A 16728-nucleotide genomic window follows, 5' to 3' on the forward strand; every position below is an offset into this window, starting at 1 on the left:
CTGACATTTACACGAAGAAGGGAGAATGGTTACATACCCTACAGTAATTATGGGGGGTTTTTCAGATGTTGTCGTCAATGTGGGCTCTCACAACCTGCACTCTATCCCCAGTTTATGAGCCACACCTAATGTTGGCTTTGAATCATGAGGGAACTGAGGGAGGATCACAGTTGCTCTGCCCTTTATGCCCTAACAAGTCCAGGAGCATGATAAGGCACAGGGTGCATGCACTGCCCAAAGAAACACCACTATTTTAAAAAGAAAAGGAGTACTAGTGGCACCTTAGAGACTAACCAATTTATTTGAGCATAAGCTTTCGTGAGCTACAGCTCACTTCATCGGATGCATTCAGTGGAAAATACAGTGAAACCTGTCGCTATTTTAAAGAATCTGATACTGCACACTTGAGGTGCATGTGCACCTACAGTGGGACCCAAACTGATATCTCAAAGAACCCGAGTTACTGTAAGATAAGTAACCGTTGTTTATCATGGTGTAGCAACACACCTACTGTAGTTAAGGTTAAGTTACATTTTTGAAGGCTCCTGTGGGACTGCTGCCCTCATTCCATATGTACTAATCAGCTGGCATTCCTTCCCTTGGTTTCCACAATACAAGAACACACATGTATGTGGCGGGAGATGGCAGTGCGATTTATCACCTCTGAACTGCAGACTCTGGAAAGTTAAAGTTTCAGTGCTAAGGGCTCAAATGCCAGGAAACTTTACTTTTTTATTTTATTTTTCTTTTGAGGGTACTTGCAAGTTTAACTGTCCCTGTGGGGCATATAAGAGATCAAATAACTGATGACTGTTGTGCACAGAAATTGTACATGCAGCATTCCTCTTTCTTTCCTAGTTCTTGAGTGCTTAATTTTGCAACCTTAACATTGCTTTAATTTTTTTTGCATGTAAATATAGGAATTTTGCCATCTTTGGAGCTAAACAAAATCAGAATATGTGTAACTCTAGAAGACTTAACAGGAACTTACAACATTACTTAGTAATTAAAAGGCGAGATAAAAATTGCAGCAAGTTATTTCGGTAGTGTGTGTTGAGCTGGTGCCAACTAATACCAGCACTGGATCATACAATGCAGTCTACCTATGGGAGTAACATAACTTCATTTTTTATCATTACTTAATGGATCTCAAGGATTCTCAAATTTCAGTGTGTCCTATCTGGGATATAACACTGTAGAAAACCATAGAACAATTATGCACTGAAAAAATGGAAGTTACAATATTTCCAAAGACAGAATTTATTCCATTTTCTAGTGCTGAACGGTGGTGGTAATGTCAGCATTTCTGTGGTTCAGAAACTATTAGATTATATAAAATAGAGTTGGGTCTGAGGAATGCAAGGTAAATTATTGATGACAAAATTTACTTCAGTGTCTTTTAGTCGTTGGGGCAATCAATTATATGTTGAAAATTGTGGTAAAGAAACAGATTGATTCCATGGCTTTATAGTAATGTAGGGTTCATTAAATCACATTTGAGATAAACAGATCTACTGTTACTTTCAAATGAATGTTTACATAAAGTTCAGAATGAGAAATTAATTTTGTAATAGCTTTTCCCCTTCCAGGTCACCAAAGATGTTGTGCCAGAATAGCTTGACTCCTTGTACATTATTAGACCTTCCAGCATCTAATAAAATGGTTATGTCCATATCCCCGCTGATCAATTCTTCATCAAGGAATCTGTCAGTAAGAAGAATGTAAGTTAATATTTCTTTCATATCGAACAAGGCTCTCTAGATCGGGGTAGTCAATTATTTTTTTTATCAAGGCTCAAATTTCTTGGTCAAGATCCAGACTCCAGAGAAATGTGTTTCACACTGCAATAACAGTGATAATAAGTAAATGAAAAGTGTTCTGTTCAAAAGCATCTGGCAGTCTGGGTCTGCTCTAGATTGTATAAAATGAAATGTATTTCCTCCAGGATGGATATGGATATATATATATATATCCATAGGGACCCTTCTCACGAGCAGCTCCTCATTCATGAGGTCGAAAACCTCCTGTGCCTAGGGGAAGTGGAAGAGGTTCTGCAAGGCATGGAAGGAAGAGGATTTTACTCCCGCTACTTCCTCATTTTGAAGGCAAAAGGGGGCCTCGGACCTATTCTAGACCTGCGTCTCCTCAACATCTCTCTCAAAATGTTGAAGTTTCTTATGGTCTCCCTGGCCTCCATCCTCTCATCTCTGGATCCAGGACACTTATACGCCACCCTCGATTTAAAGGACGCATATCTCCATATATTCCCGGGGCACCGGTGTTTCCTCCATTTCACCTTGGGCCAGCACAATTTCCAGTTCATGGCGATGCCCTTTGGTTTCTCGTCAGCTCCGAGAGTGTTCACCAAGTGTATAGCACCAGTGACCACTTACCTGTGACGTCTGGGGGGGTCCAAATCTACCCGAACATCGACAACTGGTTGATAAGGGGCCAGTCCTCGGATCAAGTGCGGAGGCATCTCGCTCTGGTCTATTCCACCTGTTGCGACCTGGGCCTAATAATCAACAACAAAAAGTCAACCCTCACTCCAGTGCAATGCATAAAATTGGGGCAGTACCCAATTCCACTCAGGCCAAAGCCTTCTTCCTCGAGATTCGGTTCTGAGCCATGGTGGACCTCATCTCGTCTCTGCGTGCCCATCCATTCACCACCAGCCACATGTGCCTGAGACTGCTGGGTCACGTGGCAGCATGCATTTACATGGTTCAGCATGCGCGACTCTGCCTTAGGTCCCTACAGGTGTGGCTGGTTTCGTTCTATGTACCCAATGGGCACAGTATGGACTGGGTGCTCAGGATTCCAGATAGTGTGTTGTCGTCCCTTACCTGGTGGCAAGATCCCACGTCGGTGTTGGAGGGAGTCCAATTCACAGCCCCGGTCTTGTCGGTGACGGTCATCTCTCACGCTTTGGGGAGCCCACCTGGGCGATCTCAGTATTCAGGGCCAGTGGTCCATTCTCAATTGGGCCCTGCACATCGACGTCAGGGAACTCGACGGTTCGCCTAGCCTGGACAGCTTTTCGAACTCACATACAAGGCTGGGTGGTTCAGGTTCTAATGGACAACAACACAGCCATGATCTTCTATATCAACAGACGGGGTGCCAGGTCATCTGCCCTCTGCCAGGAAGCACTTCGGCTCTAGGATTTCTGTCTGCAGCACAACATCCATCTTGTGGCTGCTCACCTCCCAGGGGCCAGGAACACTTGGGTGGTCCGCCTCGGCAGGACATTCTCGTCTTGCCACAAGTGGTCCCTTCACCTGGAGGTGGTCAGCTCTATCTTCCACAGGTGGGGAACTCCCCCGGTGGACCTATTTGTGTCCAGGCAGAACAGAAAATGCCACATCTGCTGCTCATTCCAGGGCAAGGACAGGGAATCACTGTCAGATGCCTTCCTCGTCCTGTAGTTGGGGGCTCTGATGTACTCCTTCCCTCCCGTGCCATTGCTCCAAGTCCTCATGAAGATCAAACAGGACAGGGAAGAGGTCATCCTCATAGTGCCGGCGTGGCCACACCACACTGGTTCAGCGCCCTGCTGGATCTCTCGGTGGCAATCCTCTTCCGGATGCCGCTCAGGGCAGACCTGTTGTCCCAGAATCACGGCAGTCTCCTGCCCCTGCACCGGGTGGCGCTTCATGTGCAAGAATGGCAGTGCTTTTCCGAGGTCCAGTGAGTCCTGCTGGGCAGTAGAAAGCCCTCCACCAGGGCCACCTACCTGGCCAAATGGAAGCGATTAACATGCTGGATGGCGAATAAGGGGGTCTGTCCTGAGCGAGCCCCATTGCAGCTCATTCTAGACTACCTCTTGCACCTCCAGGTTCCAGGGCTTGTCACTCTCATCCGTCAAAATCCATCTAGCAGCCATCTCAGCCTTCCACCCACCCCTCGAAGGCAGGTCGGTTTTCTCTCAGGATATCACAGCTGGATTCCTTAAGGGCCTGGAGCACCTCTATCTGCATGTCAGGGATCCTGTTCCTCTGTGGGACTTGAATCTGGTCTGTCACAGCTTACAGGTCTCCCCTTCGAGCCTCTGACTTCCTGCTCTCCTTCTCCTCTCCTGGAAGGTGACGTTTCTGGTCGCGGTGATGTTGGCCTGCCGGGTATCTGAGATTTGGGCACTCACCTCAGAACCATCTTACATGGTCTTCTACAAGGACAAGGTCCAGCTAAGACCACACCTTCCTTCCCAAGGTAGTTTCTCAGTTTCATTTTAGCCAAAACATTTACTTACCGGTCTTTTTTCCAAAGCCGCAAGTCTGAGGAAGAGTGCAGGCTGCATGCCCTGGACGTCCAGAGGGCTCCAGCCTCTATATTAGCCTCTCTAATTCTATATTGACAGGACCAAACCATTCTGTAAGTCGACGCAATTATTTATCTCTGTGGCCGACAGGCTGAAAAGTCACCCTGTTTCCACTCAGAGAATTTCCTCCTGTATCACAGCCTTCATTCGCTTCTACTATTGTCAAGCAAAGGTACGGCCTCCCAGCAATCGTCACTGCCCACTCTACCAGGGTGCAGGCCTCTTTGGCAGTCTTTTTGGCCCAAGTGTCTATTCAGGGCTGCCACCTGGTCATTGGTCCATACCTTCACGTCCCACTATGTGCTTACCCAGCAGGCCTGGGACGATGCTGGCTTCGGTAGTGCAGTACGGCAAGCCGCCAAGCGGTGAACTCCAAGCCCACCTCCATAGATACTGCTTGTGAGCCACCTAGAATGGAATCAACATGAGCAAGCACTCGAAGAATCAAAAACGGTTACCTACCTTTTGTAACATGTTCTTCGGCATGTGTTGCTCACGCCCATTCCATTACCTGCCCTCCTACACCTCTGTTCGAGTTACCAGCAAGAAGGAACTGAGAGGGCATAGGGCTGGCAGCACCTGATCTATCGCCGCATGAGCGGAGCACTCCAGAGGGCGCCACAGCCAGCCCTACAGATACTGCTAAGGCAAAAGTCTCCGACAACTGCGTACGTGGTTGCGCACACACACCTAGAATGGAATGGACATGGGCAATACATCTTGAAGAACAACAGTTATGAAAGGTAGGTAACCATTTTTTCCTCTGGGCATTTAGTCAAGTGTTAATAAAAAGGAGGACTTGTGGCACCTTAGAGACTAACAAATTTATTTGAGCATAAGCTTTCGTGAGCTATAGCTCACTTCATCGGATGCATTCAGTGGAAAATACAGTGGGGAGATTTATGTACACAGAGAACATGAAACAATGGGTGTTACCATACACACTGTAATGAGAGTGATCAGGTAAGGTGAGCTATTACCAGCAGGAGAGTGGGGGTTTGTAGTGATAAGGAAGGTGGGTCATTTCCAGCAATCGACAAGAATGTCTGAGGAACAGCTGGGGGGGGGGGGGGGGGGGATTAAACATGGGGAAATAGATCACCTTACCTGATCACTCTCGTTACAGTGTGTATGGTAACACCCATTGTTTCATGTTCTCTGTGTATATAAATCTCCCCACTGTATTTTCCACTGAATGCATCTGATGAAGTGAGCTGTAGCTCACGAAAGCTTATGCTCAAAGCATATGAGACTATGCTCAGCTTAGTCTCTAAGGTGCCACAAGTCCTCCTTTTCTTTTTGCGAATACAGACTAACACGGCTGCTATTCTGAAACCTGTCAAGTATTAATGTTTTTTGAGGGGAAAAAAACAAACGTAGCCAGAAAATATACATATGTACTTATTAAAGCATATTTAGTACAGAAATTACTGGAAAAATTATCTTTACTCTTCCATGATTTCTGTATTTAACTTCCTCAGTTTACACACACAAAACAACCAGCACTAAAAACTCAATCTGAAAATAAACCTGTATTCTTTTTTGTGCACTGTACATTTGCACTTCTACAAACTTAGAAACCAATCCAGTGCCAAGACAACACATTATTTTTTTTTAACATGTTCCGGATTTAATTTACCTTATTGAACTTATGTTTTAAAAAAAAAAAAAAAATGATTTCCCCTCGAATTTTGTGTTTAATTGCTTTTAGCAGTTTGTCACAATTATAACCTTTTTCATGAAGGTTTTTGTGTAATTACACAAATTTTGATTTTTCTCTTGTTTCCTTCTTGCTCATTTTTCATCCTGAGTTCTGACTCAGATACATTTTTTGTGAGGTAAAAAGAATTCCGACAGGAGTTAGGGAAATGTTCAAAAAAGCCATCCAACAGGATGCACAAATTAAAAATGCATTTGGTTGGGGGTAAGAAATGGATAAGGAGTCTTGTTTTGATTGGTGTTTGGATTTTTTATAGATGATGTGTCATCTTTATTTTCTTGCTTTTAAATATGTTTCTTGATTCTACAGTGATAAAAAGAACAGTGTTAGTGAATGGCTGATATATGACACTTTTTAAAGAGTGAATGTTAACTTAGTTATAAATTTGTCTTGATCAGACTCTCAAATTACAAACTTTTCAAATGTTTTCATATACTTTGTCACTTATTTGAACATTGCTCAAATAATATAGTGATAGTTTGGCTCAGGTGAGAATTTTACTGCAAGAAGTAATAAATACAGTGAAGCTAAGGCAGTTTATCAATTCTAATGGAACTTGATTGTAACTTTGTAACTAATTTTTTGTTACTTTAAAATATATGGTTCCAACAGTGTTCTATTTGAAATCATTTATTAGTATATCTCAGAAATTATTGAAATTGTGTTCGTTTCTTAAGTTAGAGATTTTACATCAGACTAAGTATTTGGCTTTTAAGTGTTTATCTTTACTAGCGTCCAGAATGTTCATGTAACTCCATCAGGGCAGTATGTTCCAATGTACTTGTTACAGTCTGTGGTCCTTTATAGGGTTGCCACTTGTCTAGGTTTTCCCCAGGATCATCCCTTTTTTGAGATAAGTAACTTGAGAAATTTCTAAGGGTGCTCTGTACACCTCGCAAGCTGTCAAGTTTTATGGGCTCAGGCTCATCTCAGATGTTGTCCCCCTTTTTTTTCTTCTTTTTGTACTGCAGAGGGGGCAACACTAGCTTTTAAGGTTAAGGAGTTGTTGTCTCCAGGCAGTGTAAGTGATGGCAAGGGGTCTGTCAGTCAGTCAAGCATCACGTGACTACTTGCTGGAGAGTATCTAAAGGAAAGTTCTTGGCTTATTCTCAGGAGAACAAGAGTTGAGAAAATACCTTGAGAGAAGCCCTACGGGATTGCCAGGAAAGACTACCAAGAGGGAAGGATGTATCCTCTCACTACATTTTTGGTGGGAAGTGGGACAAGCCTCCATTACCCAGTGTCTTGTGTTATTTTGAGACTCTTGTATTAATTAATAAAACCAGCCCTGAGAAAATGGACATGGCACTGAACTTGAAAGTTTGGGCTTTATTTTGACTATTCCAGCTGGTGAGTCTGCCCATTGGCTTGCAGTAACTGATAGGAACTTGCTAAAATTTCAGTAAGCACAGATGGGGTGACAGAAGGATAGACTTTCTGATTCAGAAAAGTTGATCTACGATTCCTTATACTGTAATTTTCAATAACCATACTTCCTGTTTCATTCAGAAATGTGCTCGTTTGTGTCTTGTAGGCAACTAAAAATACAAAAAAGAGAAGCTTCTAATATACTGAGGGAATTAAAGTTACAGGTTAATACAAAAACCACAAGACTGAACATCAACAGAGACAATATTTGGAATAGTGCCTTAAAAGGATTCAGAGGGCGAAACTTCAATCCTGCAAACACTATGGAAGTGAAGTTCACAAATTGCAAGGGTAGAGTAGAGACGGATGCTTTTCATGGATCAAAGCATGAGTTTTTCCGATTATTAATGCTTCATCTTCAGAATTCATCACTATTTGAGGGCTCTTCCTCAAAGAACTTATCTCTTGATTCTCAAGGTAAATACAGTATAAATTTTATAGTAAACAGTCTGTCAAAAGTAATTTTCAGTATAATAGACACCTGGGGGTGGGGGGAACAACCCTGTTAATTCTGATAACAAGATAAAATGACCGGGAGCCCCACAAAATAGAAGTAGATGTGTACCAAACTAATTTTTCCTTTTACTATTTTTAAAAAGTGAGTTTTGGGGTAAGAATTGGGCAATGAATAAGTTGTCTAAGTTCTTTACTGCTGATTTGGTGTGGTTGGAATACTTGATAGTAACATTACTATATGGATGTAGACTTGCAATCAAACTTGGAACTCTTGATCTCTGGACCTAAATAAGTTGAAACAGGAAACACTCAGTTTACCTTTTCTCAGAAAGGGTACCTTTTCTTCTTTTCATTTTCTCTTCCCTCTATTTCTTCTTATCTATCTCCTCCACTCCACTGTATTTATTACTTCTCCAGAGCTGCTTGAAGTGCTATTTCTATGCCTCAGAGCTGAGTGCTATGTAGGATGGGGGCGGGGGGGGAGAGCTCCACTGTGATTGGGCTTGGCTTGGCTTGAGGAGGGGTGGAAGGATGGAGCAGAGAGCAAGTTGCTCCCTCTCTTGGTCATATCCATGAACTTTTGTCAGTGTTATTGTCTCAGCCTTAAGAGTTTGTCTTGTATGCATATTAATATGAGAGACTAGTGATAACTGTTGCAGATCATAGTTCATTATTAATTCAACTATACTTTCTTTATTTGCAGCTATAAAAGAGAATTTATACTATGAAGCTGGCAAAATGATTGCAGTTTCTTTGGTTCATGTTGGTGTACCTCCCAGTTTCTTTTCCAAAACTCTGTTTAACTGTCTTGTTTATGGACCAGAGAATGTGAAACCAAAAGTGGAAGATGTTGCAGATTTTGATGTAGCACAAACAATAAAAATGGTAAATAAAGTGCCCCACCCAATGGTGTTCTCTTGCTTTGGAGCCTTGAAATGCTAGATTTGAGATTAGACTTTGTGATAGGCATGTTTCTGGCGAGTATTGAGGAATAGTATATGATTGATCAAATCCAATGTATGACTGTTGTCCTTTTAACATACTCCCCATCCTGTTGGCAATACATATGCCTCAGCCAAAGCTGCTCGGATACTAAGATTATGGGGGTCGTAGAAGTACTTGCTAGGAAGAGATTACTGATTCCAGACTTCTAAATTTTATATTTATTGATGGAACATATATGAAGCAAACAAATACCTAGTAAATGTTTTATTTCCTGCTGTAGATAAAATCATCAAGAACTCTGGACAGCTTAAAATCTACAATAAGTGACTGCTATGAATATCTTACTATTGCTGGATGTTTAAGACCTATGACAACTCTATGTGATAAGGATATGTTGGTGAACGACTTACTGATCTATCATGTAATTAAGCGAGTTCATTCACCTTTTGAAAGGTTTGTTTGGTTGTGAAAGTTTAAAGTATTCATTTTTACTTATTAAAATATTGAGAAGCATTGAAATTGCTTACGACTAGTTGTGGAATAAGATACTACTCAATGTGGGAGAGGCTATAGTAATTGTGCATGCAAATTTTGTACACAGTTGCATGTACATTTTTGGGCATGGGATCATGCACACTGAATTCTACAAACCAGGTCTTGTACTGCATTATACGTTTTTCTGAAGTTGTTTTGGATAGCCAAATACAGTTAAAATTATGTTGGATTCCTACACACCTGTCTCCCCTCCCTTTAAGTTTACTTTAGATTTTAATATAACTATCACATTTAGTTAAAACTAAAGTTTGAAACACATAATCTGTCAGCATATAGTAGAGAATTCAGATCTGTAAACCTGTCAGTCATTATAAACTTCTAATATCCTTTAGTATCTACAAAGAAGCCAAGAGAAACCACTATGGAGGAAATCAAGGAAGTTCAATATTTAAGAATTTTATAGTTTAGTCCTAAAAGGACAAAAACCCAAATTATAAATTTTATAAAAATATTTTTTATAAAACCTAAGATTAACAGATGTCTCCTCAATTTCTGAAAAAAAATAAAGTAAATTTTTTAAAAACAAACATTCCCAGGCAGTCAAGGAACCTGAAAGTGGCAGATTTAATTGTGTTTTTTATAGTGTAAACCAAGAGAGATGCAAAAAACCCCTCTACTTGTAACTGGATTTTCAAAACTGTTACATTTTTAACAATCTAAACTGGTGTTGGTAACATAGGTTAAAAAAAAAATTAAATGAATACTGTAAATGTAAAGTAGGGAAATACTTCTCATAGGCAGGACTCTCATAATTATAGAAAACTTATATGTACCAGCTTTCATAAAACAAAATGTATTGTGAAACATTTTATGGCAAAATTAGTTCTTTGGTGACTTTCTAATGCCACCTCTTTTTATAATTCCAGCTTTAGGCAAGGTTTGAAAACTCTTGGTGTACTGGAAAAAATACAGATGCATCCTGATGCGTTCTCTAGCATATTGTGTCACAAACCCGAGAGACTTTCAGCAAGAATTCTTGGTGATCTCTTTACAATCCATTGTTTATCAGGTGTAAACAAAGTCAAAGGTGTTGATTTCTGGATGGGTTATTTACAAGATGTGGAAGGTGAGTGAACTCTGTTTTTCCTCATTACTTAGTTCAGTTAGCCACAGGAGTGAGTTTTTTGGTTCAATCCCTCCTCTGCATCACCACCTTAGATTTCCCTCAATTAACCCAACGTTTTTCTTTGCATCTTAGTGAAAACTTTTTCTAATGTAGTTTTGTTTCTTATTGCAAGTATACTCAGGTTATGGATATGCAAAAGGCTGTTAATCAGTGTTCTTCCCCGAAATGCCTATTCAGGATAACTGATGAGTAACTGTATAACATTAAACTTTTTTCTTTTAGGTGGTGAGTCTGCAGCAACACTGGAAGATATTCTTGTCTTTGCAACTGGTACCAGTTCTATCCCACCCATTGGTTTTGAGCCTGACCCCTCAGTTAAATTTCTGCATATAAAATACCCTGTTGGAAACAGACAACTTAACTGCTTAGAACTTCCAATAACAAAGACATATGAGCAGTTTAAAAACAAAATGGACTTTGCCATCAGCAGCGCACTAAGACTAGAAGTAGAATAAATTTTTTTTGCTACTAAAGTCAATGTTGCAAATTCAGTTTTTCTGTTTGTGGGATGTTCCTTCTTGTGAGCTGCTATTACATTTCCGAGCATTGACACCCTTTTTTCCCATCTCAGTTTTCCCCCACTGGTTTACAAAAATTGCTTTTGTTGTTTGTCCATAATATTGCTCTGGTTTGGAATTTACCAGATAGTCTCAGCCCAAATAGGATTTTTGTAATCAGTCATTTTAAATTACAAAGCTGTTTTAAAAAGTTATATTGGTTTAATGCATATGCTCACAAATCAAACTTGTTTGGTGTTTTTTCAAGTGGAAAAATATAAATGGACAAGTCACTAGACCAATAGGCTAAAAATACATTTAAATTTGGAAAGTCAGTAGTTAGTGTACTTGGGTGCTGAACTTTTGAAGATTATACTACAAGTTATAGAAATTAAAATTGATATAAAGACATTTTCAGGCTCAAATTGGGTATGTAATATTTTTAATATCTATTGAATCATGTTCTTGTTGAAGTCAGAGTTTTCCCCTTGATTTCAAGGGGAACTGTCAGCATCACACTTAAAAACTGCCAATTTTGCTATAGATAGATATGCAAGGTTATAAGTATTTTCAGCATGCTGTTCCCTATCAGTAAGTATAGGTAGTGCTCTACACATTGAGGTAACATGATTTATCAAAGTCAAAGCAGGCACATTTTAAGGGTGATCAGTTCTAGATTTTTATAATATCTTTGAAATAGCGGTGATGGGGCACTGCATCAGTTCTTCTGTGGGTGTTTTTTTCAGTTTAATGACATTCAGTAAATATTTTTTCCTTTTTAAATATTAATGATGTGTTCAATCCACAAAAGACAGAAAATTTGGAGTTTAAGGCTATTACACTGTGTCCTTGGAGAAATCAACCACAGTTCAGGGGAGACCGAGGAAAATAATGAAGTTTGAGAACTAAATTTGCTTTTACTCTAAATTTCTTGATTCTTCGGGATTTAAATCAAATCTTTGTCATTTTCACATGGATTTTTATATCTCGGTGTTACACTATAAATTGTTATACAGAGTCAAAGGAATAAATAAAATTCAGAAGTAAAAGATCTGAAAGTGTGACTCTAATAAGTGTTTAAAAACTAAACATGAAATTGTTAGCCTTACAGATATTTCTATAGTTTATTCCCACTATGCTAGTTAGAACAGGATGTTCACATTTTACTTACACTGAATTGAGAGTAATTTTGATAATAGCTTGCACTATAATTGCTTATTATCATTTATCCTGATCCTTGTCCCAAAATTCCATTGCAATCAAGGTCCAGCACTTCCTTTTTATGCCCTTATGCTAAACACTGTTTTTTTTTCTCAATTGTTACTGCCTTTTGAACAGCATCAGCTACAGTAGGTACATTTAACAAACTTAATATTTGCAATTCTATAGTAATTGTGGTACCATTCTCTTCTCAAAGATACTGCAGTGGCCATGGATATCTGGATCAATTAATGTTTAGTTTTTATTGAGGTGCACTGTCGCTCATTCATAATTAAAGTAGTACAGGAAACATTTTGATATTAATTTTAAAGATTTTTTTAATTAGGAGGGGGATGGAGATGAGTAACTTGATTATGTATCTATACAGAAATCTCCTGTTGGAGAGAAATAAGATTGTATACTTTGTTAGTTGATTGTTTTACACTTTTGATATTTCTCTTAAAAGCTGTTTTCTTAGTATTCAATTGTAGATTGAGCTTATTCTTATTCAATTGCTTTTTGTTACTTAGACGTCATTTTTTCCTATTAATTTGGTTATCTACTCTATATCTCAAACAAAGGCCATCTTATTTATAATTCCACATTGACTCTTAACTATTCAGATTCCTTGAAAGATTAATATATATATTATTCACTTAGAAGCAAGCTTACTAATGGATTACAGGCAAGATTCACCACTTTGTGTTTAAAAACAAACAAAATAAAACCCAGTACCCCCTTCCTCCCTCCCCCCCCCAAAAATCCTGCACAAATACCAATATAGTCCAAAGGAACTCTTTGTGGGAAAGAAAATCCTGTTAGTGATGCAATGGATGAAACCATTTTAAAGAAATCTCAGCTAATGCAGTTTTTTCAAACTGACTGGCTGAGGACTTTTTTTTTTTTTTTTAAATGGGAGCAGATTAGTTGCATGCTTTCTCTGTTTTCAGCTACTAAACTATATTAAAATGTATAATACTTTGTAACTATCTTTATTTAGTTCATGTAAACTATTCTAGCTGCCACTGAAATGTTCTACAAGTATGAATGGAATTTGAGGTGGTCCATGAGACACTCTGTTAAACTTTGGCACATTATGAAAAACTTGGAGAATTCTCAGACTCAGATTGGCTTATTTAAACATTTAAGATAGCTGAAAACTATTTTAATGACTGGTACAATTTATCTGTTAAGCCAAAAAAAAACTTTTCTCCAGATTCTTGCAACTACTACATTGTTTTTTTCAAGCATTTCTCCCTGAATTGTTTTTTTCCATTGTTAAAACTACAAACCGTATCTGTCAGGAAAATGTCTGGAGGGTGTGTAGTTTTTAATTTTACGTCTTAGAATCTCTGAAAATGTCTGAAGTATAGACATTTATTTGTATTCTTCCATGCCATTATTTCTTTAATTACTTTGAAAGTAGTCTCCCTTTCTTCAACATTTAAAAAGCATACTGAAGTAGGTCAGGATCTTACTCTGGTTGTGGGCCAAAAGTCTGGTAGGCTCTCTTTTTGAAACAAAACTGATTGTATCTCCGAGTTCCACTGACTAGTTATTAGAAAATGTTATTCCATTTGTTCTGCTATTGTACACGCAATGTTCTTGATTTTAATTCTTGTTTTTTCTCAAGGAACTGTTCCATGTGTTCTTTCTCTCCATTATTCTGAGGATCTCAGCTCTACTTTTTATACTATTGCTTGACTTCAGAAATGTCTACTACCATTATAGTGAAGGCCTATGTGCTCTGGCAAGTTTTACCTAACTTTCATAGCAAAGGTTTCTGTTTTCTGTGGTGCTCCAGTGCTCAGAATTCTGCAGCAGACTCATACTTAACATTGAACTAAACAAGAAAATTAATGCAGCAGCTATTGCAATATTCCTTGTTTGTTGTTGCTTAATTTGAGGTTTCACTTATTTTGTGGTGTGCTGCATATTTTTTTTGACAAGAAGCATGTAACTTGTGGATGTAATGAGGGGGCACAGGAAGTGTAAAATCAATATTGACATTTAAATGTTAGATTTTGGATAGATCTCAAATTGAGATGAATGGAAACGGTACACATCTGATCTTTTTGGGTTCTATTGTTTCAAGTTTTCTGCTGATTTAAGACAACAGTTAATTTATTTATTTCTGGGTAACATTTAGAAGGCTATCTTGACAACTAAAAAAGCAAGACATTTTCATTATGGTTTAAGTTTAGATTCTGCTGCATAATTGTGTGGCAAAAGGTAGAATCTTTAGAGAATTCTACAACTTTAGAATACTCAGGGCCCTGAATATAGCTTTGAAAGATCTTAACTTCTTTAGTTTTGAAAGTCTCATAGTGGTTTGTGTTCTCATTCCTGGACTATGACTTCGCAAAGTTGGTAAAGAATATCTCCTTTCTTGTAGTGTGTTTGTTATCTTCCTGAAGCACAAACCTCTTTCATTAGAAAGTTGAGGTGTAGAAATAGTGAGCAACTTATGTTACTATGTCAAGGAACTGCTAGAATTAAATTTTTAATTTGTATAACACATTAAAATTGAATATGCTCAGGTAATTTGCCATTTTACAAAAAATAAATATTCAATTGAAGCAAAACTAGGAGTTAGGAAAGCTGCTTATTTTAATCTCCAGTATTAACAGTGTGTTATCTGTTATACATACAATATAATGGCTACTTACTACACAATTTGTATAATAAGCATACCTTTGATAAGATTCGTGGTTAAGGTCAGAAGAGAGACCATCATGGTCATCTAGTCTTACCCTCATACACAGGCCATAGAACCTCACCCAGTAACTTCTGTGTCACGCTCATAACTTCTGTTTGAGGTCTGCCATATTTTATAAACAATTTATTATTTGTTTTTCTTGGAAACTTTATTACAAATAATCTTAGATTACAATATTTTAAAAATCTAATATTAGTCTTTTGAAGTTTGTGGATCTACATTTTTGAAACTAGGAATAGTCAAAGTTAAATAAGATGGCTGAGAGGAAGTCTTGCCAAAAAAATCTGTCTGGTATCTTTTTTTTATTGTTATTAGCTAAATATATTCAGAGTGAGAAGTAACCAACCTTATGTTCTACTTCAGGCTCTACAGCATTAAATGCAACGCAAATCTTTAACAAACTAGGTTTACAGTTCCTCATTAAATAGCTTCCTCACACTTGGATATACATACACAGAGTTTAGTATTTAAAGAGGAGTGTTCAAAATATGCACAGCAGAAAATGGAAAATTGTCCTAAATAGGGTCATTAATCCACCTCCTCCAATTCTGTGGTTTATACTTTTTTTAAAGTGCCAATTGATATAAACTAGTATTTTTTCCTCAAATAGGGAAGCGATAAATTAAATAAACTCCAGAAGCTGCAAAATATATATTATTTTAGAGTAACTTTGTTTCACTCTATCAGCTATATAGTAAATGATTTAAAGTTGTGGTATTATGTTGTTGGTTTAACATAAGGGAGTTGCCAATTCCATAATAGCAAAACGGGAATCAAAAACTAGTTTATGAAAAGTAGCATGTTATATATTTTGGTTTGCTAACAAAAATGAATAAATATCTGAATTGTGGAAATATTAATGTTCTCTGGTAAAAAGTGTAGTATTTAGCATTTTATGTAACACAAAGCGAATGTTTAGAAAAACTAACATCCGTTATGTATAATAATATGCATTATGGAACTTGCAATTTTATAAATATTTTTGGCTTTGGTTTTTGCCATAGCTGTGGGATACAGTGCCTGAAATCTGTTGCAGCTTCAAGTAACGTACTTAACAGCTATAATATGTCAGTGTTGCTCCATGAAGTAAATACATTAATTGTGGGAGACAACTGTCATGTGTATAAAATGTTTGAAGTGCAATAAAGTAACTAATGAATCAGTTAGTAAGCAGTTGTATTAAATATGTATTTTCTTCAAAAGCAGTTTAACTTCATTTTTTCATTTTGAAATGTCTTGGTTGTGGCATTTATGTAGCATCCATCACATAATAAGTACCATACTAATAGGCACAGGGTGGAATTTCTGAAAGTGCCTAAGGCCTAGATGTTCAAAGGTACGTAGGCACCTAACTCCCATTGAGCACAAGTCCCATTAACTGGCAGTGCTTAAGTCACGTAGGCTTTTTAATATCCACCCACATTCCCTGACCTGACCAGGGTATCTTCCTTTGTTACATCCCTGTGCCATTCAGACTCACTTTTTCCCCATTTCCTCCAACATGCCATTGATTTTAAATATTCAGTGAACATAAAAACGGCCATACTGGGTCAGACCAAAGGTGCATCTAGCCCAGTATACTGTCTTCTGACAGCGGCCAATGCCAGGTGACCCAGAGGTAATGGAATAGAACTGGTAATCATAAAGTGACACCATCCCTGCCCATCCTGGCTAATAGCCATTGAATACATTTAATTTCATGAATACACTCTAATGAAAAATTAACTACTGTTTAATTAGTAGATCAAAAGGAAAGGTGAC

General features: G+C 38.3%; 1 protein-coding gene across 3 annotated transcripts in view; it reads left to right on the forward strand.

The window, feature by feature from the left end:
• The window catches only part of G2E3 (G2/M-phase specific E3 ubiquitin protein ligase), a 54017-nt gene extending 37768 nt beyond the window's left edge, over positions 1–16249 (forward strand). For 2 of the 3 annotated variants that reach the window (XM_074955790.1, XM_074955791.1), the window contains 6 exons: positions 1590–1721; positions 7576–7886; positions 8629–8810; positions 9151–9323; positions 10292–10491; positions 10774–16247. In XM_074955790.1, coding sequence (XP_074811891.1) covers positions 1590–1721; positions 7576–7886; positions 8629–8810; positions 9151–9323; positions 10292–10491; positions 10774–11006 — 1231 coding nt within the window. In that variant the 3' untranslated portion in view covers positions 11007–16247. Of the gene's footprint in view, positions 1–1589; positions 1722–7575; positions 7887–8628; positions 8811–9150; positions 9324–10291; positions 10492–10773 lie in introns of all 3 variants that reach the window. The other variant, XM_074955792.1, reaches the window with a different exon arrangement.
• The last annotated feature ends 479 nt before the right edge of the window (positions 16250–16728 follow it).

The sequence above is a fragment of the Natator depressus genome, chromosome 6, assembly GCF_965152275.1.
Source record: "Natator depressus isolate rNatDep1 chromosome 6, rNatDep2.hap1, whole genome shotgun sequence".
NCBI classification, from domain to species: domain Eukaryota; kingdom Metazoa; phylum Chordata; order Testudines; family Cheloniidae; genus Natator; species Natator depressus.